Source organism: Leptosomus discolor, chromosome 13 (genome assembly GCF_034619465.1).
Source record: "Leptosomus discolor isolate bLepDis1 chromosome 13, bLepDis1.hap2, whole genome shotgun sequence".
Lineage (NCBI taxonomy): Eukaryota > Metazoa > Chordata > Aves > Leptosomiformes > Leptosomidae > Leptosomus > Leptosomus discolor.
Genome location: NC_141403.1, coordinates 18,167,571 through 18,194,170, shown reverse-complemented (window position 1 = coordinate 18,194,170; position 26,600 = coordinate 18,167,571). Strand labels below are relative to the sequence as shown.

At 44.3% G+C, this 26,600-nt stretch overlaps 1 protein-coding gene across 1 annotated transcript in view; it reads left to right on the top strand.

Annotated features, from left to right (window-relative positions):
• EMILIN2 (elastin microfibril interfacer 2) overlaps positions 1-26,276 on the top strand; it is a 32,836-nt gene extending 6,560 nt beyond the window's left edge. The window contains exons 3-8 of the mRNA XM_086472718.1: positions 8,728-8,903; positions 9,988-11,922; positions 17,884-18,216; positions 18,978-19,016; positions 25,138-25,272; positions 25,939-26,276. Of these exons, the coding sequence (XP_086328844.1) occupies positions 8,728-8,903; positions 9,988-11,922; positions 17,884-18,216; positions 18,978-19,016; positions 25,138-25,272; positions 25,939-26,276 (2,956 nt within the window). The remainder of the gene's footprint in view (positions 1-8,727; positions 8,904-9,987; positions 11,923-17,883; positions 18,217-18,977; positions 19,017-25,137; positions 25,273-25,938) is intronic.
• Positions 26,277-26,600: the final 324 nt, after the last annotated feature.

Below are 26,600 nucleotides of genomic sequence, written 5' to 3'. Positions count from 1 at the left end.
CCTGTTGGACTTCAGTGGTCAACTTTTTAAAAATAAAATCCTTGGCAGCTGAGAGAGTTAGACAGACAGACAGATAGATACATACGTGTGTGTGTGTATATGGATATATATACACACAGCAACCAGAAATAACTAGTGTGAAACATGGGGGCATGTTTCAGAATGTGCAGCACCTTGGTTATTTCTTCCTGAGAAGAAACATTTCTCTCCCAAGAGAGAAAATTGTATTTTGCATCTCAGTTTTTTTGGATAGAATCGTTCTAACTGAGATGAGTGGCATCAAAGTTCCCTGTGTAAATAATGAACAATGGCACTTCTGGAGATTTTGAATGGAGCTACAAATGAAATGCTGTGGTGTTTTCTGAGGAGAGTTGAGCATTTTTGTCTTGTACCAGTTCCTGTAGTCTTCTGCCCCTCTTATTGAAAAAACCCCAACTCTGCAGTCACATTCAGCCACGTTCTCTCAGATGTATTGAACTAATGTTCAGCATTAGAGAGAAACACGTGAGAGAGACCAGGCTGTAGTAGCTGATTTGGGCACCATGATTCTCTGTTGCTTCCCTGGCACCAGTAGGTTGAGGGGACATTGTTCTTGACGGGTAGAGAAAAGCAACTTTTCTCCCTCTCTCCTGAGAGCCCATACGCTGGGGAGGAGGGAGGAATACAAGCCACCTGTGCCACGTCTCTGCCCCCTAGCAATTTCTTCCAGATGGAAGGCAGTCTCTGCTCCTGTCATGCTTCCCAGGTGGTGTGAAGGCACAGAATAAACGATAAACACTGGAAGAAGTACTTACTCTCTAATGCTCATTCCTATTTTATGACATATTTAGTAAAATGACAGTGCTTTCTTAATCAAAGCACTCTTTGCAGTGACCTGGATGGGTGATTCCTTGGCTGTGTGCACAACAGGCGGTTGCTCTCCTGCTTTCCTTCAGTGTCAGTCCCTGCTAATGCTCTCAGCCAGCAGCAGTTTTTTATTCAGGATTTAGCTCAGAATAGATCTGGTGCAATGTTGGCCATGCTGTACATCAGTGCCGACTGGACTGAAAGCACCCTTAGGTGCCTGTGCGAGCCCAGAGCAGCCGAGGCTCCTGGCTAATGTGCACTAGTGGAGGGCGTCATAACTTTATGTATTCCACAAGGGTGCCGCAAAATTGTGTTCTTCCCAGCGCAATTTCAAAACACTCTCTGCTTGTGCTTGATAACGCATGTTGGGGCCTGATTATTATGTTATATGAAGACCTGACCGTGGCCTTTCGGGAACTCCAACTGAGGGGGCTGTGACTGGGCCAGGCATTGGGTTAGTGGGTGGAGTCAGTGGCATTTATTTGAAGAGAAAGCAATTCCCCAGACCCCAGTGCCTGCAAACACAGGCACAGACCTTCTTTATATAAATTTTGGAAAGTAAAAATACCAGCTAGAGGAGGAGTAGCAGTGGAAAGATGAGACTTTCTTAAGTCCATCTGTAAGAAGGAGCTTAATGTCTCTTATGCCAGATCAAAATCAAAAACTATTTTGGGCTTCACTAGGATTCTTTTTCAATAGTTTTTTGCTGCCTTGTATAATTGGGATTTATCACCGAGTCAACAACTTGTTTTCACTGAACACCTAGACTTCTGTAGGCTAATCTATTCCTGTCAAAACATCTTTTCACCGCTTGCTGTAAATGCCTTAGGATAAACTCTTTACTTTTTCTCAAATTAGGCTCGTCTGTTGGCTGGAACACAAGCTAGCTGCCAACACTGCCGTGTAGTAGCAAGGTTATAAACCCAGAGATGGGACTCCACTCACCCTAACTTCAGTTGTCCATGTACAGAGGGATGAATGTGTGCATGGGAGCACAGACACCTGCACTAGTGGTGACTCAGATGTCACCACTAGTGACATGGTGTCCAGCATGCTTTAGGTAATCGGATGTAAATAATGACTTCAGGACGAGATGCAGCCCTGTTTCAGCTCTACTGGCTGTATCGACTGTATTTCTGTTGGCCGTCATGGAAACACAGACAACTGGTACCTGTCCATACCTACACAGTAGGCACCTGAAATTCAGGTGTGCTGAAACTCAGTTACAGACAATCGCTAAAAGTCTCAGTAGAACTTTCAGTTCTTTCTTTTCTACTTTCTTTTTTCTCTTTTTCTTTTTTCTACTTTCTTGTCTTTCTTTTCTACTTTGAGTAGAAATAGGGTTTCTGCCGCCATTTGGAGGGGTTGCAATTAGGCCTGCAGTCTTGGGAAACAGAAAACTTGGGATCAACTGGTTCTAGTTTTGTAACTGTGTAGTATAAATCACCAACTTAGGCACAAGCCTTTGCAGCCTACAAAATAAAAAATGCTTGGTCAAAATATTGTCCTGGTGTGGCTGGGTTAGACTCCCAGCCCAGCCGTGCCAGGCAGCCGTTAGCAGTTTGGTCAGCCAGGGCAGCTGCCCTGAGGGCGACACAGGGGTAGCCCATCCCATGTCATGGGCGTTATGAAGGGGGAGGTTTGGTGAGGAGAGTGAGCTCTGGTGGAATTTCTCTTGTTCTTCCTCTGCCTTCTCCCAAGGACTGCTCTCTGGTTGACTGTGATGACTAGGTATTCATTTGGCTGAGAGTAACTCTATACATCTCTGTTGGTATTGGTGATGTTTCATTAAATCCATTTCATTTCCACTCACGAGTCTGTTCTCCTTTTGCCCAGTTTCCCTCCCTGGCTGGTGAGGGGTCATTGGGTGATAGAGCAACTGTTATTCATGTTTAGCCCTGGGTACAGGCTACATGTAGACAAATGGGATTTCATTTACTTGTATCTTCTAGGTAGTATTTTTAGGGGGGCTGTCTGTGTGCCACTTCAGCACTCCCATTTCAATATATTGGAAATTTGGATGACTGGGACATGCAAGAGCAGACTATATAATTTGCAAAGAACAGATCTGCGTTCAATCAAAGCGTTAAATAGTGAAGATTTGTTATCTTCTATTCAGTAAGGCCATGATTTGCAGGGTGTTGAAGTTATGGGAACTGTTCCAATGACTACAGAATTTTGGACCAACCTTGAAGTTTTGTGCTCAGAATAAACATTTTATATGCTGCTTATGTAGAAACACATGCTGATTCTGCAGTCCTTTCCTCACAGTGAAGATGTGGTGGCACTTATCTCTTTGCATTTCCCTAAAGGTTGGATGTTAATATCTAGTTACAGAACTGAGCCATATGTTTTCCCACCAGTTTCGTCCAAATGTTTCTGATTTGTTTTATCGCTATTAGGTGACATTCCAAATATCAATGCTAACTGCTTCCTTCTGTGGTTTATCACCATGAGAAAATTATGGCTAGTTCCCTAGTCAAAATGTCTAGCATTCGCAGCAAACATGTATTTTTAATTAAGCATTTTCCTAAGAAAATACTTCTCTCTCAAAGAGGAATATTTGAATGCTGTTGCCGCACTGTATGACTTCAGTTCAGCTGTGAAATAGGTATTAGAAGTGGAGATTTGCATTAGCATTCTGAACGTGTTTTCTCATTTGATCAGCATGTTGAATTCATGATGAAGGTAGTAGGTGGTGTTCTAAGCCTGTTGGGGAAAGACTCCTAAAAACCAGCTGTTCTGATTTTCTCTGTTGCAAGGAAGGATTAGAGACTGTTGAAATCACCCTTTATTCATGCTTTCTAAAAAGAATGATTTCATTTGTAGTATTTAGCCCAAGCCACCACAAGGGTATGACCATTGTCCTGGGCTGGAAGTCCCTAAGAGGATGGGGTGCTTCGGCACAATGAATGCTGGTGTATTGTATGTAACTTTTAACCACATAAGAAACTTTTTTTTTAGTATCTTTGAGACACTTGTGAAATAATTGTGTTTATTAACACTTACTTGAATAGCAGATATCCAAGTCAGCTGGAGGAAGATTTAATGTTGTACTATTTTTTAGTTACGTTCCAGCATACACAGGCATTACAGTGGAGCCTCAGTTCTTTAAGAGACTTGGGGAACTTTTGTGAACCCTTTTGACCAAATTGCCTCACCAGGTAGCTGTGCAAAGATTCACACCTACAAGGTAAAAGATGAGAAACTTGGGCACATTATGTTCCATCCATGTAACTCTACCCAGCTACATAGAGAAGCAACATTTCATCCTCTGGCTCCACTTCAGTGCATTTTGTATGTTTGCGCGTGTATGTTATGTTTGCTGTGACTAAGACTGAGCAATTGGATTCAGAGTACTGCAAATGTAAATAAAGACATGTCTGATTTGAATATTCTAGTAGCTCCCTGTCCTATGTTACTGAAATAATGTAGAATCACAAGTTATTCTCAGGATACAGTCCCTAGCAGGAAGTTATGGTTTGTTTTGTTAGAACTGTAACCGAGAATGTAATTGTGTTCAGTGCTGTTAGACTGTTATATCCTGGCAAAATCCTGGAATCTCCAGCTCCACTGAAGTCCACTGACCGAGCCAAAGTTCTGGCTTCAAAAAACTGGTCTGGTTGAGAATTGCCTTTGGGCTGGATGCATGCTGGTGACTGTCATTTACCGGGGCGTCTGGACGGTGCTGGCACAGTGACACCATTCCTCGCATGGGCAACTAAGGCAGCTATGTGTGAGAAGTATCATCAGTAAAGAAGCTGTAGCAATGAAGCTGTGGTTTCAAAGAAACTTTTATGTGACTGGATTCAAATTAGAAGAATGTTAGGGTACGTCCCTGTTTCCCAGCCTTTGGTGAGGACTCTCCTGAAGTAAATGGGACTAGCTGTGGGATTCATTCAGCTGGACTGGCGGTATAGGCGCGCAATAGTTCTTGGTAAGTAAATCCCAGTTTAATTTCTGAGCCATCCGTGAGTACAGCTGCCTTGTCACCATAGTTCAAGATGTAAAATATGAAAGCTGTGCTGCATCCAGATATTGGAACGTTTTGATTCTGGCTTATTTCTACTCTGGGAGAATTGTGGTTTAGGATTCTGATTAGTCTGTATTTGATGTGCCACAGCTGAGATCAAAACTGATCATCCAGTTCATGTATTTACTTGAGCTTTCAGACTTGCAAGAATTTGTAGAGAGTAGACTGCTATGACATTTTAAAAGTTGTAGGTATACAGTGTTTGTGTTCGGTAATTTAGAATGGGAGGATTCTTCTGCATTTCAAATATTTTTTGTATTAAATCAAATTAAAATATTTTGTGCCAATTGGGGTCATGAAGCTACGAAATAGAAAAGCAAGAATGTCAGATGTGCTTATTTTTTATTTTTAAGATGAAGTTTGGAAAAGTTTTATAATAAAAAAAAAATGAAGCTTAATTTCTTTTAATTTGTTTATATTCTTTTGTATTTGGTTGTGTCTTATGATTTGCCTGAATGTCGAAGACATCTGAAGGTGTCTACATTGATGAGCATGCCTATGGAGAAGGTACATACAAAGAAACTTGTCAAGAATATGGTAGGAATGGCAGAAACAGTACAAGGAAAATCCTCATTCTGTAATTTGAGTGCAGAAGTGCAGAATTTGCATAAAAATAGTTCTTATTCCTTTTATAAAATTTGTTTCAGCTATATTCTTAAAACTTTGTAAGGAAAGAATTGGGAAGTGTAATGGACTTTGAAGAGAATCAAAATACCGTAATTTTCAGGAAGGAGTTTGGCCCTGGAAGTATAGGGGGGAACACACACAAAGTTTGGAGCAGTTAAGTGTTTTATGGAAATCAGAGAAAAGTATGTATGGCCATTTCCGGCATGTGAAAATTGATCTGGAAGTTCAAAGTTTGCATTTCAGTAATGTGGTGGTTGTGAGAGAGGTTGTAATGACTCTCAGAACCACTTCAAAAGACTAGAGCATCTAGCTAATCCAGTCACTCCTCTGACTAGCTGCCAGAACAGCCAGTTGGAAGGAAAGGAATCCAACCCAAATTACCTACTTGAGATGTGGTTTAATAGTTTAGATAAGGGAGAACGGAAAGGAAGTTCCTGGGTGGCTGGGATGTTGTCCTTCGCAATGGTGCCCTCTACATTGCACTCCTGGGTTTACTTTTTGTAAGGCACTCGACTGGGGGGATGTCTGTACTTTACCTTTGTAAACAAGATTCAGCAGATGTTTTGGTGAAAATTGTTAAAGAACTGATGAGCTGGAGTGCAGTCTACAGCTGTTTCAGATATGGTAAAAAAGGATTGCAAACGCGCTCCGAGTCAGAATCTGAAAAGCTGACGACCACAGCAAACCCCTGCAGTTACGAGCAGCTAATAGAGTCACAGCCTAGCCTGCCCCTGCCTTCCCATGGAGAGTCACAGGAGAAGGGAATCCAGAGAGGCTCAGTAGAACACACTACTCTTTGGCCCAAAAATAGCTGTAGATAATATGACAATGTGTCTGGTAAAAGTAACCTTTTCCCCTTAAATGAGAACTTGTAGGTAGAGTCATAATGCAAAAGAACACTGAGTATTTCCCAAGTGCAAATACTGCATATAGAACAGAATGTATGGTGGCAGAATTGGGAAAGATACTGTTGGAAAAGAAACAAATTCATAATTAGTAGTTAACATTTTAACCCCTCTGCCCAAGTTTGCGAAGTAGCTTACCAAAAAGGGACAGCAAGTGGCTATTGGATGTGGGATGCTATATTGAAATGATGTCTCTGAAAGATGCTGAATAAAAACCCCTGAGACTTATTTCAGCTATTACTTGCATGCAGGGCAAGAGAAGCTTTGAAGAGTAACTGTTAAACTCTTTCTCTGTGACTTTCAATAGAAACTGTTTCACAGTTAGCGTAAGATTTAACTTTTTCCATTTGGTAGCTGATTACTGATTATTTTTAAACAATAAGGAATTTTGCATATTAGTACAAGATAATGTTTAATGAAATGTTGATTTTTGTGTGGTAGCATAGCTGCTTCTGGTGCCCATTCTGTACTCTTATTCTGTCTGTCCCAAAATACATTCCCCATGATCCCAGTGAAACCTGTTGCAGAGCTCGTGCTGAGTCCTTCGCTGCTGTCCTGTGTTTATTCTGCTGGTATCACTACTTTAGGGACACCTCAGCTGTGACGTGAGCCTGTCATTCGTTAATGGATGCGAACTGTTGTTATAATCTGAAATAATCTTAAGAAAAAAAGACCTGAAAATGCTGTAAGGAGGTTAGTAGTATGATACTACTTTTATTCAGAGAAGGGAATTCACGTGAGAAATTGGGGTAACTTTTATGTTTAGGTGTGTTCCAAGTATACCAATTTATAAAGCTCAGGTGCCAAATCCCCTGTTTTACTTACTTTCCTCATCCCTCAACCCAAAATGAGCTGTACAGGACATTGATTTAGTTTTTATAAAATAGCACAGCCTCTGCTTACGGTCTGGTGGGATACTGTAGTGTCTGACCGCAGCTGAACACGCGATATGTGTACCGAGGGGAAGTTACGGAAGAAGTCCGTGGTTAAAGTTGCACAACCAGAATCGGTTTGCCTTTTCTTAACTTTGGAGCAATTAGTCAGGGAAACTTAAGGTTGTGTGTACATAACACGTGCATAGGTTTGTCTGCAAGACCCTCTTCAACTTTAGTGAAGTAGGAAAGAGTTGATTCGTTTGGTGATCACAGCCTTTCATCTAACTCCTTCTTTTGTGTCCTTATCTGACTCATACTTCCAGCATTTTGTCCTTCCCTGGAATATCCCTCCTAGTTTTGACTGCTCCATACATATGGTTTCCAAGGAATGGTTTAAGTGGAGACTGTGGAAAGACAAGTGGCACAAAGCAGGCAGAAACATTTTTTTGATGTCCAGAAGAGTTGCTGCCAGAGCAGCCCTGTGGGTGGGTTTGCAATGAAAAGGAGTTAGTGGGAAAAGGGTTTGAATTTATAAAGTAATACACTGGTGGTCACTGTTATTCTCAGCAGTGTCTGATGAGTTGAACCTTCACTTCCCACAACATGTTATCCCTCTGCTCATACATGAAAGCCCCTGTTCTGTGGCCGTATTTGCTCTCCCTGACATGACTGTCTAAAGGTAACTTTAAAACCTAGACAGAAACGTTTGTTCATTTGATGTTTGAAGGAGAAAATTAATCATAGATAAAAGTAACTGATTTTCATTTTTAAAAAATCCCTGGTTTGATTTCAGCAGCCAACGGCATCCTGGCCTGTGTCAGCAATGGGTTGTCAGCAGGAGCAGGGAGGTGATCGTGCCCCTGTACTCAGCTTTGGTGAGGCTGCACCCCGAGTACTGTGTCCAGGGCCCCTATCTGCAAGGAGGACACTGAGGTGCTGGGAGGGTGCAGAGGCGGGCTGCCAAGCTAGTACAGGATTTGGAGCATGTCTCGTATGAGGAGCGGCTGAGGGTTCTGGGGCTGTTCAGCCTGGAGAAGGGGAGGCTGAGGGGAGACCTGATCGCTCTCTGCAACTGCCTGAAAGGAGGCTGTAGCGAGGTGGGGGTTGGTCTCTTCTCCCTGGTAACAAGCGACAGAACAAGGGGAAATGGCCTTAAGCTGCACCAGGGGAGGTTCAGGCTGGAGATTAGGAAGAATTTCTTTACTGAAAGGGTTGTCAGGCATTGGAACAGCCTGCCTGGGGAGGTGGTGGAGCCACCATCCCTGGAGGTGTTTAAGAGACAGGTAGATGTTGTACTTAGGGACGTGGTTTAGTGGTGTTGGTGGAGCTAGGACAAAGGTTGGACTCTATGATCTTGAAGGTCTCTTCCAACCCAAACTGTTCTATGATTCTATAAATAACAGTTATGGATCGTTTAAAATGCTTTCTGTTTGCTTGGCAGATACCGAACAAGTTTCAGACCTCGGTACACAGTTGCGTACAAGACAGTGACAGAGCTGGAATGGAGATGCTGTCCTGGGTACAAAGGGGAAGACTGCAGAGAAGGCCCGGCAGAAAAGCCAAACACCGCTCGTCGTCCCACAACACCAGCGAAAGCTGTTATGAAGAAAGGTTTGGGTAACTTTTCGTTTGAGTGTTGGTGTGCATGATCACGTCTGGTTTCTTGGTTTGTCTTTGAAGTGTGAGAACTGTTATGGTTTCTGTTAAACTCAGCTGCTGGTAGGTACAAAAGCCATGGGGGAGACACTGTGTAGTGGGAAAATAATAGCCAGGCAGTAACAGTCTTGATGCGGAGAATTTCCTGAAGCATGATGGAGGGGTGGTGGTAGAACACTGGCCATAGATGCCAGCTGGCTACTCATGGTTCAGGAACATTCTTTGTGTTAAGTTTGGGTTTTTTGTAAGAATTTACAGGGGATTTTTGTGGTTTCTTCAGTGTTCAGCAGAAAAAGATACATTTGAGAGGAAAAGAACAAGTACTAATTTTAATGCTATTTTTGCTTTCTAGCAGCTTCAGTGTTTTGTTTGAGGGCTTGATCTTGCAGAATTATGTTAAATTACCTGCCTTAATACTAAGGAGTGAGGGAATGATAAGCCTCGATTTCTGAAAAAATACCTTAAAGAATGAATGACGTTTCTTTCTATAAGATACTGTCTTGGGAATGCTGTTACTGCAGTATTTTGGAAGCAAGTGTGATAACTGGAATATCTTGTAGAACCCCATCCAGTATATGCATTTGGACCCCAGTACAGCAAAGTATTGGAGCACAAACCCACTTCAGGCATGTAAATTATTGCCACTTAAGTTTTCAATGGGAATTCAGGAGCATCACCTCCAAATTATTGTTACAGGAGATGCAGTGGCTCTCAGGTGATTGTGTTTTGATGTGTATGGCTGTATAATGGCCTGTTATATGTGCTATAGTTTAGGTTCATTGCTGAACAAAGAGGGGGTTCTACTTGCTAATATATTTATTTATTTACATTGAATTTTGGCAGGAATTGGTCAACGTGTTAAAACTTTTAGTTTGGATTGTTTTGGTAACGTTTTAATTATAAACTACTGAAAACAATAATAGAAAAGGGAACAAGCGTGATGTGATTTAAATCATATTTGGCTTTAAAGAAAAGTGAAATTAGCCTCGGCTATACCACTGGGAATATTTACATCCAGACTTTTTCTGTTATTTCCATGAAATAGGTGCAGAACCAACAGAAGTGCCAGAACCTTCACCATATGATAAGAAAATACAGTTTCTTGAGGATGAATTGTTTAGACTTACACGATCAGTGCTTGAACTTCAGTCCTCTGTGGCAGGCGTGAATGAAAACCTAAAATTGACTGTGCAAGAAGATGCTAGTAGGATGTTGGTCACTTGGCTGAACAACCTTTATGACCGCCCGGAGCCTGATAGTGCAGTTGGTGGCGAAACGGACACTATTCACCTGCCTGGACTCCTCAGCAACAGAGATCAAAAAGACCCTTTTATTGATTTTGAAATGGAAGATCTAAAGACTGAGCTAGCTGAGGTCAAAGAAGCCTTGAAGATGAGGAATGACAAGCTGGAGGAACTGAATGGAAAAGTAAAAGGCTATGAAGGACAATTAAAACAACTGCAGGAGGCAGCACAAGGACCTACAATAACAATGCCCAGTGACAATGTATATCAGGAGTATATAGACTCAAAATTTGAGTCCCTCAGACAGGAAATACTGGAAGGATTTGAAAAGAAAATGGCAGATCTGAAGAATTCCTGTGAATACAAACTAGAGGATATCCAGCAGCAGTGTGATGACAATGACAGTAACTGTTTGGGAATAATTGATGTTATAAGAGGAAAAGAGAATGACTTGAGGAAAGAAATAAACACTCTTCGAACTCAGATTCTATCGAACAAGTCCAGTTGTTGCAAGGAGGGCGAGATAAATGACTTTGACCAACAGATAAAAGATTTAGATAAGAAGATTGACAGAGTTGCGGAAGCACACAGGATCTTGAACGTCAGGATAGATAATGAAATCAGTCGATTGTCAACTCCAGATCTAGAAGACATGTTTGGTGAGAGGCTGGAGGAGCTAGACGCGAGGATGAATGTTACAGAACGAAATGCTGAAGAGCATTGCTTTTACATTGAGGAAACTCTCCGTGGTGCTATAGCTGCTGAGGTAGATGAATTGAGAGACTCGTTTGACCAAAAGCTGCGGGCGCTAGAAGATAGGCTAGGTGGCACTATTTTAGAGATTGCCAATACCACCGACCCAGATGGAATGTATATTAGTCCTGGGCCGCTGTTGCCTAGTGATGCAGGATTTGCGAATGAGCAATTTACAGCAGAGATGAATTTCCTGAAGAACAAAGTACTGTCGCTTGAACACCTCTGTGGGCAGAAGTGTCAGTCTGCACCACAAGGTACGGAGGTCCTTCAGAAGGAGCTAGAAAATTATAACAACAAATACAATCACTTGCTTTTGAAAACAGAGGATAACTCTGTTCTCCTGCAATCTCTGAATAGCTCTCTTAACGAGAAACTTGACTTAATTAAGGGTAACCAACGTGACATCCAGAAAATGCACAGAGACGTACGCGTGCTCCGGTATAGTCTAAATGTCATGGATAAAGATATGAAAAACCTTCAAGATGGCTTGAATAGCTGCAAGGAGCAGCTTCTCGGTGTCAATTCTACCTGTAGGAAAACACAACGTGGTGTCTTCCGAAAAATCGATCAAATGCAGAGGACGTTTGCAAATCAAACTGCTCACACCAGTGATAATTGCTGTGGTGAAGTGAAAGAAAGACTAGAACAACTGAATGACCATATCCTGAATGATCTCAGCAAGTGCAAAGAAAAGACCCAACGTATGCAGGAGGGTGTTTCGGATGTTGAGAGCCGAGTCTCGCGTGTTGAAAAAGTCTGTGGCAAGCTGGACTCTGTCTCGGGTAACTTGCAGAAGATAAAAGAAGGTCTGAATAAGCACGTGAGCAGCTTATGGAACTGCATCCGTGAAATGAATGGAACTATAGCAGCTCATTCCACCGATATTTCTGGCCTCAAAGATTCTGTCCAACAGTTTTCTAGTCAGGTCTCCAAAATCACCACGGACATGGAAGGCGTGCTGAAATCTCGGTCTGACACAAGTAAGTTTTTTGCCTTTTTAATGCTTTTTTTGTTTGTTGGTTGTTGGTTTTTTTTCAGCTAGCTTTCTTTTCCAAATCATTTATAAAGGAACTAAACAAGGGAGGAAAAATTTAGTATTACGTAATTTCTACTCTGTTTTTGCAGTGACTCTAATTTTGGCTGTTTACTCTAGAATGCCAGAGAGGACTTTGAGTTCTTTTTTAAAAAAAGTCTTATATGCTTTCATGTTTACTTTGAGCTAAAATAAAGAGAGTGGGAAAACTAATATTTTTGGATAGTGAATTTTAAGTAATAATTATCTGTGGGTATTATTCCAGTTCATTTGATTTGATTTTTTCTGTTTTGTTTTATTTTCCTGTGTGAGATTATTCTTGATTCCTCAGGGTAAATTGAAAAGTAAATGGAGAAAACCAAAGTCAAAGGAATTCAAATGTATGATAAGAAAGATTCCCTGTAAGTTTTGTTCTTAGCGTGTTAATGATTATAATTCAGCACCAACTCTTTGATTTAAGACTTCCACAAACAAGCTCTGGCATATCTTGGTGTGGCAATATAAGACTTCTGCTTCACAGCTCTCCCAGAAATTTGCATTCCTACAACGTAGTCGGCAAATTGGCACTAGGTGCACCCCCCCGCTGGCAGTGTTTACACACCCCAGCCACTTCTGTTAGTAGTCCAACACGTTAGCTCAAATCTACCTCCACAGGTGGTTTAAAGTTTGCAGTCAAGTGGCTGAGAGGTGGAGGCACGTTCCCCTTGGCTCAAAATGCTGTGAAATGGTAACCTCAACGCGTTGGTGACCCTTGCCACGAAGGTTTAGAGACCTTGCCAAATGCCACTCAGCTTCCTTTGCAGTTCTTGCTCCAGATTTCAGCAGTGGGTTCTGAGGGAGTCAGAGTTTACAGGAGGAAGCTGCGTTCCTGTTTCTGTGAACATGACGCAAAAACATAGGAATTGGAGCCTGTTTTGAAACTGCACTCTTCAGTCGGGGGAGGCTTCTGGTTTTAATTCTGTGCACATATGACATAAATAAGAGGCTGAGTTCTGCGACTGGCCTTAAGTCAGAAGGAGAGGTGCTGAGGGAAGAGCCTGTGGGCTGTTGCAGCTGCTGGTGGTTGGGGGAGATCAGATGTGGGACCGTGAGCACTCTTGCTTGAATGGACAAGTTGTGCTTCATGAAGGTACTTTCTTTAGGGAAGAATATCCTTCTCATTCCGAGGTGGAGACTTGAAACCCTGTGATAGATGTGTTTCTTTTGAGCGTTTAATTTTTTAAAACCAAATGTATTGCAGTACTTGACACAAAAAATCGTTCTGAGGTGAGAAGCTTTTGTGTGAAATTAAAAAAAAAAAAGTTTCTTTAAAGGAAGAAGTGAAGGGGAATGGAGGGGGTCCCTAATTCTCAGATAATTCTTTTGGTGAAATCCTGACTTAAATTCAAAAGGGCTAACACCTTCACCCCTAGATCTTGCATAAGCAGACCCAGTCCCCATTAAAATGCGCTGCGATGTATCTATGTAATCCTATTTCTCATCCATCTTGCCCGAAGTAAATTTGCAGTAGGGAGCAACAGTGGAGAAAAGTCCAAGGTACACACACAGAGTAATCTTTCTTCTGCTATTTAAAGCAAGTGTTTGAGTGGCCTCATGGGTTGTATTTATCAGCCCCTATTACGATGTTGTAAACATTAAAAACCCTTAATGTGCCTGGGTTTCCATAAAATAATGCCGTTTCAGGGCAGAGCTCTCCATCCACCATTGGGTGTTAAGAGCTTATGGAAGGATGCTGCTGCTGGATCTGGGGTGCAGGCACTCTGGGCATCCCTCGCTGCTGTGGGTGCCTCTGGCCGCGGAAGGATTCATGAAGCACACGCCTCAGTCACCAAATGTTTCCCATTACAATAACACTATCTGGCACTGCAGTCCAAGTGAGTTTTGAAGGCTGGAGTTGCAGAAAGATTTTGGCAAAAGAACCTTTATTGGAAGTAGTTTGGGAACCCTGTTATGTAAGTTGGGGAATGGCTTTAACTATTTTTACATCCGTGATCTGCACCATCGTCCCTGATACCGACGTTATTTGAAAAGAAGGCTGTCAGTCCCGGCCGTAGATCAGTGTAGAATTTCTTATGCGCTATTTGCCAGCGGATCGTAGCATTCAGAGCATTTGACTTTGGAAGGGCTGAAACAGAAACAAGTTGTTACTAATAACAAGTTGTTGAGGGTGGTAAGGCAAGGATATGTTACAAGAAATACAATATAAAATCTTCCAAAGCAGTGCAAGCCCAGCGCGCTGTAAACCTGAGCGAAGTCAAATGACCCTGATCTTAGGAATATGGCTGTGTTTTCTTCCAAACTTTTTATTAAGGGGTTCCAAGTGCCTCAGTCCAAACTAACAAGCCAGGTTAGTGAATGATTGTACATCAGATACAGACCCAGAGGCCAGAAATTTATTTAATTTGTTGTAATTTCTGGTGAATGTAGTGCAGCGTCCTGCAGTACACAAGGTGGTGCTGGCGGCGGGCGGTGCTGTGCTCTAAGCGTGTAGGGGACCACGCACGATGTGCTCACCAAGGTAGTGGGATCCAGCAGCTCTTTGTCCACATTAAGTGGTGACTGCCCCAGCCCCACGTCTTGCAGGAGAAGTTATTCTCACTGCACTCTGTGCCGCTCTGCGGGTACATTTGCTCTTCAGATGGCACAAAACTGAAAGCCGTGTTAGTTAGTGGTCTCTGTTAACTTACTGCCTACTCATATAGATTCATGAAGTTTCCCAGGAATTAGAAGTGTGGTCTTGCAGCCAGATACAGTGTTGGGAGTGCAGTTTGCTTTGGTGATGGTTATTTGACCTGAACTGCAATTACTCTGGTAATTGTCTCTGTAGCAGGGTTTTGAAAGCAACAGCAAAACGTTGTCTGCTGAAGTTACAGTATAAGAAACCAAATGTATGCTCTGCATTACAGCAGATAAAGTCTTAGTGTTGTAATGCAAATAGTCCCATAGTCCGTTCCCCTAGGCTCCCTGTGAGCTTGTGCAACGCAGTCCCTTTGGTATCTGTAAGAAAATTCAAGTCGGGTCTTTTTGGCTCCTTGTGAGCAAAGTCACAGATTCCTTTACTCGCTGGTTTGTTTTACACACTTTGTTTCTGTGCCTTTTGGGGGCTGAGGAGAGCATGGTTGGGGCAAAGCAATGCTAGAAACAGACACACCCTGAAGATCCACCTGCCTCGTACATCCAGGTCACTGCTCATCTTCCTTCCCAGCAAATCATTCCTCCTTTGGTGAAGTAAATGGCAGGTTGAAGCTGCCTGGCTGAACAAACTGAATAAAACAAAGTCTTTTTGAGAGTGGGAGGGGAACAAAAGCATTCTTGTTTTCACTGAGGAGGGAAACCTTTCCTTCTGTTTCAGTTGCGGGTGGGCTTGTGAGAGCAGAAGCTGTTGTGTGACATGGTAACTGAGTTGTCACACAGTGATGACAACTGGGGCAGCAAGGATGTTGCTGCTGAGGGCTGTGTGACCGTTCTCAGCTGTGCAATGATCTCGGCTCTCTCTTTGCCTTCCCAGATAGATGGGAAGAAGATGGGGAAGATTTCTGTTTTGTCAGCTGCTCAGCAAAGCTTAGGCAGGTCCGGCTAGATTCACCCCAGCCTTCCTCGGGAGTTCATTTTCTCATTGCCTTGTGAATTGAAAACGCGCGTTACGGAGTTCAGCGTCAGGACAGGGTGGCTCCAGTGTTACCATCTTCATCTAGTGATGTATTGGTACTTTGTCTTGCTGTGACTCATCTCAGTAGAAGAGGCCAAAAAAGTTGGCAGACCAGCCAACCCACACATATCTGATTACTGGCACTTTAAGTTGAGCTTTAGGCAGGTAATTTTGGATTTAACTTTATGGAGATCTAGTTGGATAATTCTGAATGTTGCAGTATTGATGCTGCATGCACAGAAGCCGTTTGCACAGGATACGGGTTTTGAGCTGTTGATTGTTATTTAAAGGTTTAGAAAAGCAAGCAGAGAAATGTATTCATTTTCCCTGTGTCATTGTCTCAATAAAGCTCAGCTTCATTGACTAGAGAAATGACAAGTACGTGCATCCCAAGGTAAAGTATTTTGTCAGTTTGGGTTTTGAATGAGGTTATTTTGAAGACCTTAGTTGAAGGTCTAAATCTATGCCACTGGGGACCGAAGATGTCTCACTAAGTTAACAACTCTGTTACCACTTCGATACTTTAAGCCTTTTTTTGAAACTTTTTATAAGATTTTTAAATCCTGGGATTTTTTAAATCTGTGTAAAGTGAATATTTCACTCCTTAGTCCTCTGCTTTGTAGATAAGAGTTACCAAATGAACTTCAGCCCAGCTTTGTAGTGCATTGCTCATATAAGTTTCAATTCTCGTGACAGTTAAGCCAGCAAAGCTCAGGAAGACTTTTTTTCTAGCAGGCGTATCTAGCAAATGAATGCCGGTGGTGCGAGACAGTGACCTCAGACAGCCCCTCGGTACTCTGGAGGGCTTATGTGGACTTCTTACGAGACTGAAAACAAGAAATGAGATTCACAAAGGTGAAGTGCAGGTGTCGAGTAGTCATGAAACAGCACGTGGGTTGCCAGCGGCACCGTCTGCACCCCAGCTGTGTGTCACGGACAATACCCGCGTGACTTGGTTGTGAGCCCTCGCGCAGACCGAGTCCCTGCTGGGGGTCCCCAGCTGCGCAGCAGAGCCAGGGGAAGCCTCATGCCACGTCTGCTTCTAGGCACAGCCATTCGGTTTAGCCTTAGCCACTGATGAATCTGCCCGGGCTGATTTTGGACTGTGATGAACTGAAGCGCTTTGCTCTGACCACTGAGACCTCGGAGCGGTGGTCTCCGCTGTGGACCATGGGAAGCACCTCTGGTGTGATGAGTTGCATCAGATAAATTTGCAAGGGGTCTGTTTGTCTGTTTCCCCAGAAACTCACTTCCACCCCTGCACCTGAAGCCATGCTTTAGCCTCAAAGTGCAACCAAAATAACTAATGCTAATGCTTAATTTAGAATAAAATGCTAATTATTCTGTGTAGAACTGCATCTGCTGAAATCTATACATTTGTAAATTCTGGTTCTTAATGTAGATGTAATTCAGCTTCATTCTTGAGAGGATATTGCATCCTTAGATGTCATGTAGGACTTCATTTTTATGAATAAGCCGTAATTTCTATAAAGGGCTTAGAACAGGACCAGAAACACAAATGTAACGGTGTCAGTGCTGTTCAACCCTGATGTCATATGTGTTGGCTGCCCTACTGGAAAAGTCTTTTAATGGTATCTCTTCTCTTTAAACAATAAAGGCTTTTCTGGTAGATTATATCCTAGGGTTCTGCCTTCGTTGTCAGAAAATATTAGTAATGGGAGTACTTGGAATTTTAAGTTCATTGCTTTCCAAAGCAGGGAAAAAAAAAAATCTGTGAGTTTGTATTCATTTACTTTTTTTTTTTTTTTTCTGTGAATACTTTTCTTTGTGGTAGTGCTAAAGAGTCAGCCTTGTGCTAGGTGCTGTGTGAGTACAGAGTCGAAAGTAGGAGTGCTGGGCAGGAGGGGTTCAGGAGGACTGAAGCGCAGGTAGAGAGGAGAGCACGCAATGGAGAGGAAGGCGCGGGCGAGGAGAGGTGTGGTACACAGCCCCCTGGGTGCAGAACGCCAGAGCCGGACTGGTGGGTGAATGTTCGTGGACCTTTTTGATCATTTGACTGATGCTCATCCTGTCTTCAGGCTGTCTTCGTCCCTTGCCCCGTGTCACGGGCTGGGAAAGAGGGCAGTCTGTGGTGCTGCAGGAGCGGAACAGTGTTTGCCAGTGCACTCGTGGGTCTGAGGGGAAAGGCTGAGTCCTGTTTTATTTTAAAGTTGGGTTTTTTTAACTAAAACACGCAATTTTATATACTACTTTCGGCAAATAATTCTGTGGTTTTCCTCTTCTTTCATCACTTCAAAGGGCCATCAGAAGTACCACGGCAGCTGCTGCCACCAAGACCACCCCCGCAGCCCCAACCTGGCATTTCCCTGCTGCCATCGAGGCCGAGGATACAACCCCCGCGACATAGGACCCCCCTCCAGCTACCGCAGCCGAGACCTCCTCCGCGTCCGGCGCTGCCAGGGTCGGGAGTTGTGCCGTTTCTGCCTGGAACAACCGGGATCATCCTGGAGACTGGAGAGGCAGGGCCTCCTGGCACGGTTTTGATGTCAGGAAGAGGGCGGCTTAGGAGTGTGGATGGTCAGGCTGGTCAAAGTACCATGCCCAGAGCCGAAGGGTACGCTGGAGCGCCAGGTGAGAGAACCAGACCAGTGGGGCCTCACTCCTGTCTAGGTGCTGGGGCTTGCTAGAGGGGGGACACTGAGATCGGTTGCGCTTCACCAACCACCCTTCAGCCTTTCGTGGATGCCAGTTACAGCTGTTGTCACTGGGAATGGGCTGATGGCCCGGGTGCTCTGTGAGTGGGCTTTGCAGCCTCCAGCCGGCTGCAGAAGTGGGGGAAACACGTTCAGTGCCAGTTTTGTTGCCTTTGCCGAGGCCGCACAAAGCATGAGGTCAACAGGGCTGATGTAAAAGCCTCGGTAACTACCGCAGTCTTCGCCTCTACAGAAACTTAAATTATTTTTTTTTCTTACTGTAGCGCTTGCTATGATTTTGCTGTCGTTACTGAGCTTTAGTACATTGTAGGAACAGCGCGGAGTCTCTAAAATAGATGAGGCAGGTACCCGAAATGAGATTTATTCTAATCGACATTGTTTAGCACTCTGACATTAGTAAACTACAGGTTTGGCTGTCTGGCAAATGGAACTAACACGACACAGCTGACTCAGGCTTAAGTTTTCGGGATGATGACCCAAAATGCGCAATCACTGACCCAACAAAGTGAGGGCTCTCCGCCTCGAGGAGTGTCCCGATCCACGGCAGAGTCCCTGACTGCAGACCCGCTGCTCCGAGGAGGACTGGCCCAGTTTGCCCTATGGCAAATACTGCAGCAGTGTTTTGTCATAATGTACCCCGTGATGTACTGTGTGACAGGCACTACTTTTTCTTTGTAGGGTATCCAAAGTTATCTCCTCCTGCCACAGACTCGCAAGGTAAGGCGACTTTCCTAGAAATTCTTACACAGGTACTTAATGTTTATTTCAGTTCCTGGAAGGTCATGGTTGAGAAAACAAAGTGTTAGTTTTTGGTATTTGAGTTTAACATTGAGGAAAATCTGACAGATTTTAGCTGTACCTAAGCATTAAAACATAATCTGCATCCTTTGAAAATACGGGGTTTTTAGGTTTTGAAAAATAATTCATTTTGAATTGTTACTTACTTCAGTGGGTTTTTTTAATACAAAGTTTTCCATTTCCTAGCAAATGTCAGTACTGACCTTTTTTTGCCTTTTAAATGAGAAAATACATATTTCTTTCTAGCAATTTTAATGTTTCTTTAAGATATGAATAAGGCCAAGACTAAGATCTTGAAGCACTGTTAGTATCTGAGCTAGTGCATGAGTTGGTCCTCCTCGTGGGAGGGTTTCTGGCTTTGTTAGAATCATGAGGGCTGGTGTTCCTGACTTCAGTGGAAGCAGGAGTGTTGCCAATGACAACCAGTTTAAAAAGGTTCAAAATGGAGTTTTCTTGGTTTGGTGGGGTTTTTTAAATTTTTTTTATGATTGTTAATATCACAGTTAATTTATGGATTTGTGTGATAAATAGGTATAAATCTTGTCTGGGATATGCTAGTTGGCCTTGATAAATACGCTGATTGGGTGCTGCCTGCCCTACTACCTCATACTCAAGATACTATCAGACCCTGCGGAATGGTATCCTGCATCAAAGTGAATATTCCCACACCCTCTTCAAAACTAATGATTTTATCTAAATTTGTTTGAGGAAATAGGAGAAATAGATGAAAATAAAACATTAGGGCTTTATGGCATCTAAAATCCTCCCCCTGGGACTTCCTTGATGGCCCTAACAAAATCACAGATACGCTTCCTGAAGACTGGTCTGGGGACTGACAAAAAGAGCTGTAGAAAGTTCACGCTGTAATTCTGATATTTATACTTTCTAATTAAAAATCTGTCATAGCTTCAAAGCAATCTTTCTGCATTTGAGGATCGTGGTGGTAAGAACAAGCAGCAATAGGTGAGGCTTCTGGAAGAGGATGAGAAGTACAGAAACGTTCATTTATCTTGATGCCAGCAAAGCCAATACAGATGGCTAGATTTCTGTGATAAATGGATTTCCGGGGGGGGTTTCTTCCATGTTGTAAAATCTATTGCCATTTATAGACAGCATAAGCTAAAACTATGTGAAACAGTAGGTGGATGTTAAAAGTGTTGAAAAGGCAGGGTGTGGCAGGCAGTGCACCCGTTTGCTGCTTGGTAGAACATGTTGCAAGAAACGTTACCACCCTGGGATCCAGAGAGAGGTGGGCTTGACCAAGGAGTTGCTTTCCTGATCTGGGCCCCTGAAGAGCTGTCTAAACATAAGATATACCCGCGGATCTGTCCTATAACTTGCCCCAAAATGCCTTGCAAACCCCAATGGCAGGTACAGCCATAGAAAAGAGAGGTAAGGACGGTGCAAATAGCTGTTAGACTTGGCAGTGTTGTGGAAATTAATAGCTGGGGCAGGGAAGATTTTTTTGCGTATTGGAGGAGGAACTTAACGCTTAACTAGGACATCAAGGAATCCTTAATATCTAATTTGTGCAGGACCACAGCTGATGGTGTCTTTGACAGTCTTCACCCAGTACATTTTGTGGTACTGAAATTCAAATTTGAAAGAAGATCAGACCTTCTGGTACTGTAATTCCTAAAATAAGAAACTTGTACTATTAAATTGGCCTTCTGAGTACTCCCTTTCATTTCTGTTTCTGAATAGCTTCTGTTCTATAAAAGAACAGGAAGAACTTGAGGGCTCCAACCCTGTCCTCTGGATTAAACTAGCCCACTTCCGTGCTGTTCTCGAATGCTGAGGCATGATTTGCAGACTTTCAATACAAAAGTTTTTCTTGAGTTTTTCGGACTAGCTATCTGTTTGCGTGCATCTCGTAACGTCACGTCGTAGGTACAGATCTTAAGGACTTACAAGTATTAATGAGAGGGAATAAGGTGCGTGTATTAGCTGTGTTTTCACGGGCAAGTGTCAGGACCCAAGTGCATCCACCTGATCCCTTTTAATACAGAAAGAGTTGAACCAATTGTTGCTTAAAGAAACATCAGCAGGAAATGTTACTGAAGCATGGCGATCTTACAGTTAGGAGAATTCTTGTTTGCTGGAGCAAAGAAAATTGCGGAGGCAGAAGTAATGAACTGGCTGATGAACTGGTCTGGGAACCGATGAGAAAATGCTTGTAAGATCCAGGTGTCACAGCTAGGCAAGGACAGAGCGAAGAAGAGGATTTGGAAGTTCTGATCAGCATACCAGAGGGTCACAGTGAAAAAAAAAAATCACTAAAAGCACAAATTGCCTTCCCTACCCTCCGTCTTCATGCAATCTGCAGTGTTCTTGTGTCCCTAACCCTGCAGCTTCAATGGAGGGTGGTTGCTCCTCTAAAAGAAACTCCTTGCACGGCGTAATAACGAAAAGAGCTGAGCTCGTGAGCCCTCCTGCTGCTCTATGTATCCATGCAGATAAAGGGCTAAGTTTGGGTTGGGTTTTTTCATTCTTTTTACTTGTTTGATACTCAGCCATCTTTCCTGTCTCCATGTGACTTGAGGCAGCAAGCCTGTAGGACACGTTTCAAATAAAAAGGCATGATGTTACTGTACTGTAAGATTTATGTTGTTGTAGGTGGTCCTTGATTTGAAGAAAGAGCTTACTGAATGCATAGATTACCCTGCCCTGCTTGTGACGGGTGCTGCTGCATGTTTAGCTCTTCCTTTTGATCACTGGACAGGGAGCAGTGTTCTCGTTAGTGCACATCAGTGGTCAAGCACAGGGGGAAAGCGTGTTTGCTGACTTTGAGGTGAAGAATGTGTGATCACCCGCAGCTGCCCCAGTGTCTGTGTTTTGCTGGTGTTTGCATGAAAGAACAGCGCGGTTCCCAGAAGCGTGCTTGAAGGCTGGGGTAGGAGATGGGGATTTGTGTAAGGAGCAGCAGGCAAGTGGTAGGGCAAGCCGCCTCTTGCTGCGCTGTGAAAGGTCGGAGTGGTAAGAGCAGAAAGAGCTGTGACTAACAGGCTCAGGAGAAAAGTAGCTGTGTCTTCATAACACGCTGAGTGAGTTACCATCCGCGGCAGGAACGCTGTGACTTTGCAGAGCAGGGCTAATGGCCCCAGCTTCGTTCAGCCCTTGCTCTTGGAAATCAGCGTGGCACTGTGCTGTGCTGCGTGGCCATCCGTAAGCAGAGGGAACGTTCCTGAAAATGACTTGTTAGGGTCAAACTGAAGAGTTAAAAAAAAAAAAAAAAAAGGGTGGGGGGTGATAAATTGGTGATGGTTTTGTCTTCTTTGCTCAAACTGAAATTATGTACTTTGCCTTCATTTAGATTTAGGAGTATTGGCCAAGCAGAGGAAATCTGACATAGGCTCCCAGCTCCTGCCATATGCAAAGGAGTCACAAGTGCATACTGACAAATGAATCACACGTACAGTCTCTCTTCTGTGTAGATTCTTGAAGGGTCCTCATTTCAGTTGCTGAGCAATTGTCAGCAGCACCATCACACTCTGTTACTGTTTTCTACTTTCATCTTAATAGAAAATGCCTGTGCTGTGCACTGTTTTCTTTTGCTTGATTTTTTTTTTTTCTTCTGGCCCTTGGGCTCTGTGGGAGGCATGAACTGTGCTGGGAAGTCAAAAGAGAGGTGGAGAACCAGAAATACAACTAGCAGATGGGTGGAAGTAGATGTAACCTGACAAAGGCCACCCATGTATCTTCTGTGGTCCTTAGACTCCCCAGAACGCATTACACTAGCTTAGATTGCCATGAACACACATACCTGCTCCTGCTTCTGTGTGTATACATATGTATAAATGAAACCTTCTTGAATACGTCCAAAGTCATTTTTTTCCTCCCCCAGAAGCTGTAAAACTGTGGTTGAATCTTTTTTTTACACTTTTTGTCTGCCTAGCAGTTTCTTCACCAAGAGCTGTGCACGTGGTTCCCAGCTTTTAAATGCTTTAAAACTTTTCTTCCTGATTTTTATAATTCCACAACACTTAACGGCTTAAGCGAAAGCAGATTCCAAGCCTGGACCTTGCCTAGAGAAGCTGAACGGTGATCTTTGAATGAAGAAAGGGGGGACGACCCATGTAAGAGCAGGTTACGCTGTGTGAGGGTCTGCAAAAGCGCTGCCGAGAGCTGTCGCCTTGTGAAAGCTTCTAAGAGGCGCAGTTCCAGCTGGAAGCAGGGAGGGAGGGTGAGAGAGCACAGACACATCGCGCCTTCGCTGCGCCTCCTGACAGTGCCCACTGAACTGCTCTGCAGGATGTTCACATGGGTTTAACATGGCTCCTTTGGGCCAACACAGATGGCGTGCTAAACTAGGCTGCGGAGCTGAGGCCATTTCAGCGGCAAACTCTTAATGACTGTTCTAGCAATTAGTGCAGGAAGGGAGGCAGGGCAGGAGTCGCTCCCTTAGCCGGATGACACCGACCCCAGCAGAACTGTAGCGACTCCAGACGGCGAGGACAGCGGCTCCGGGCAGGCAGCACATGGTTCGTGCTGGCTGTGCAGCGTGACTGCAGGGGAGAGAAACCTTTCCAAGTGAGCCAGCGGGAAGTCTGTTGAGGTGCATTTTCAGTCTCAGGGTAAGCTGAGAATACGGAGAGATGCTTTCTGTAAGCAGCGTGGTGTTAAGGTGGTGGAGCTTTACAGAAGCTGCTTAAGTACGCAGGCTTCCTGCAGTTAATTTGGGTCCTTTCAGATAACCTCATCGTAGCTTACAGGAGCACCTGCAGGCGCACTGGCAGGTAGGAGTAATGAAAAAGGGCTTCTGTCTGTTTTCTGGACGTGAGACAGAATACTGAATAAGGAGATTTCCTTACGTGAGGCAGCTGGTTACTAACCCCGAGGGAAGGCGAGGTAGTTATTTGCCATTTCTGAAGTTGCAGGCATGTCTTCCCCTTGCTTTGCCTTCCCTTCCCACCTCCCCATGCCAAATTATTCAGGGAAAAAATGGAGAGCAGAGCATTTGTATATCCGCATTTGAGATGAACTTTTGTCACTTTTTAACTTCAGTTTTTAAGTGATACAATCTGAATTAAAGATTGGTTGCTGATGGGCATCTCAGATTGAGAGAAGGAGAAAAACCCAACATTTATTTTAAGGAAGGCAGAAGGAGCAGGGGTAAAACAGCACGGAGAAGACATGGAGCCTAACCTGAACACGGTAGAACAGAAAGAGCAGCTGAGGACAACTTGAAGTGTGTTTGCCGAAACAGAGCAACACGCGTTGACTGCTGCTAGCAGTGTGTCCTGCCTTAGGGGAAATGTTTAGAGGGAAGGGGAACTAAAATAGGACTGGTAAGTGGTTGACCACTAACCATTTGCTATTAAGTCAGTCTGTTAAAAGTAAAAATTTGTCTTAGTTATACAAATTGTATTTCATCCAACAGCAGTGTTCAGCTAGCAAGCAGGTAGCCACTACAAAATACCTAAGTGCATGTCTGATCTGCTGAGAGAAAAAGAAAAAATTGTGGAGTGAAAAGTCCCCCAAAAGAGAAGTGCCAGAGAGAGAGAAAAGCCCCAGTGATGTTTGCTTTAACACCGAAGCATTACTTCTGGTAGCTATTTTCCCTACCCTTCGGCAGAGAACAGAAGAGATCTAAGCCGTGCGCAGCTTCTCGGCGTGACTAGGAAGGCTGGCACGAGCTGGGCACCGTCAGCACTCCCGTTGCTAGTGATGGAGAGCGGAGGTGGCCAAGGGCAGCCTCAGTCCTGAAGAAGGTCCATGGCGTTGTTGAGCTGAGAGGTGGCAGGATGTCTAGTGCCAGCATTCCCAAGCCATGGACCTTTTCCTTAGAAGGACAAAAAAAAAAAAAAAAGGGAGGCTGTTGGCCAAAGGGGGAATTTTGTGGTGCTCAGTAGAGTTTATGGTGAGACACCTGGGACCTGGGCCAGCAATACGTATTCTGCTAATTCTGGCATCCCTCCAGTGACAGGGTTAGTCCAAGTGGGTTATGCGCAGGAACAGAGACACTGGATTACAACCGTCCCAGGGAGAGGCTGTGTTGTCATCCTGGTGTGACTCTGACTCATGTGGTTGCCCATTGCAGGACCTGCTGCTGCTGCGGCCTCTCTGGTGTCGTTTTCTGCCGGGCTCACGCAGAAGCCTTTCTCCAGTGACGTCGGCGTGGTTCACTTCAACAAAGTGCTCGTGAATGACGGCGACTACTATAACCCCAACACAGGTAACAGCCAGAGAATGGACCCAGAGAGCTGCCAGAGGGGCAGTAGCACGGGTTGCCAGGGTTTGACGCTATCCAGGCCTTGCTGGCGCGTTGAACAAGCCAAAGGAGTTCCTCTAAACCAGACACAGCGGGGGGAAAGCTCCCTGTGGGCATGGACAGGCACACGCTCTGCCACTGCCGGCTTTCCACAGCCGCCCGGTAATCCTGAGGCCCAAGTCACGGCAAAGCTGTGCCGGCAGAGCAGAGGCAGAGCTCCTCACCCCACCTCCGGCCCGGGGAGCAGGGGTGGGGTGATACCTGCTGCCTCCCCAGTAGCAGAAAGTGGGGGCTGCCTCCTTCTCTAGCGGAGTGTCATGTCGCTTGGGGGTGTTCGGTGTGCCTTGACCTCCTGGGGACTTGCACAGCACGTGGGTGCCCCTCACCTCTTCACCTCGCCGTGAGTCGTGGCAGGTTTCTGAACGTGGACAAGACCTGCTTATGTCCTCAGGGACGGGTGGGCTCCAGCACAAAGGCGGCAGCAACCCTGGCAGCTGCCCAGGCTGACCTTGTCACAGTTATCCGTACCTAGCACTGGGTAACCCACGTCGCTTTGTCGTCGTGCTTCGAGCGACCGGGTCTCTCCCTTTTGGGTGCCTCTGAAAAGCTCCGCCTGTCTCTCTTCCGCAGGCATTTTCACATCGCCGTACGAAGGGCGCTACCTGATCACCGCTGTGCTGGCCCCGGAGCGGGACGAGTACGTCGAAGCAGTGCTGTCCGTCTCCAACGCAAGCGTGGCTCAGCTCCACACAGCTGGGTACCGCAGGGAACTGCTGGAATATCACAAACCCTACTCAGGGAAACAGACCTGTGGTGGTCCTGGGACGTTCCACCTTGTTCTTCACCTCAAAGCAGGAGATGAAGTAAATGTCGTCGTAACAGGAGGCAAACTGGCCTACACAGACTCTGACGAAATGTACTCCACGTTTAGTGGAGTTCTCCTTTATCCTTCCGTTTCTCATGTTTAGGTTTACCTTGAACAGGAGAGAGGGGTAAGATATTCAGAAGAAATTAAGTGTAATAAAATTCAAAGCTTTAATATATTCAGTTTATATATTTGATTTCAGTGGTGGGTTTATAGTCTATACTGAGACATTTTGCTTGTCCCCTCTTTCCAGAGGTAGTTACAAAAGACTCGTTTCTGTAGCTAAATTCACTCCTTCCCAAGCCCTCGTTCACCTGTACGAGCAGAACGATTGTTAAACAACAAATACGTTCTCAATAGGTATTTTCCACTGTGCTCTTGCTGTTCCCTATTCCGTTGCCTTTGCAGTCTTCTCCCTGGTGTATCA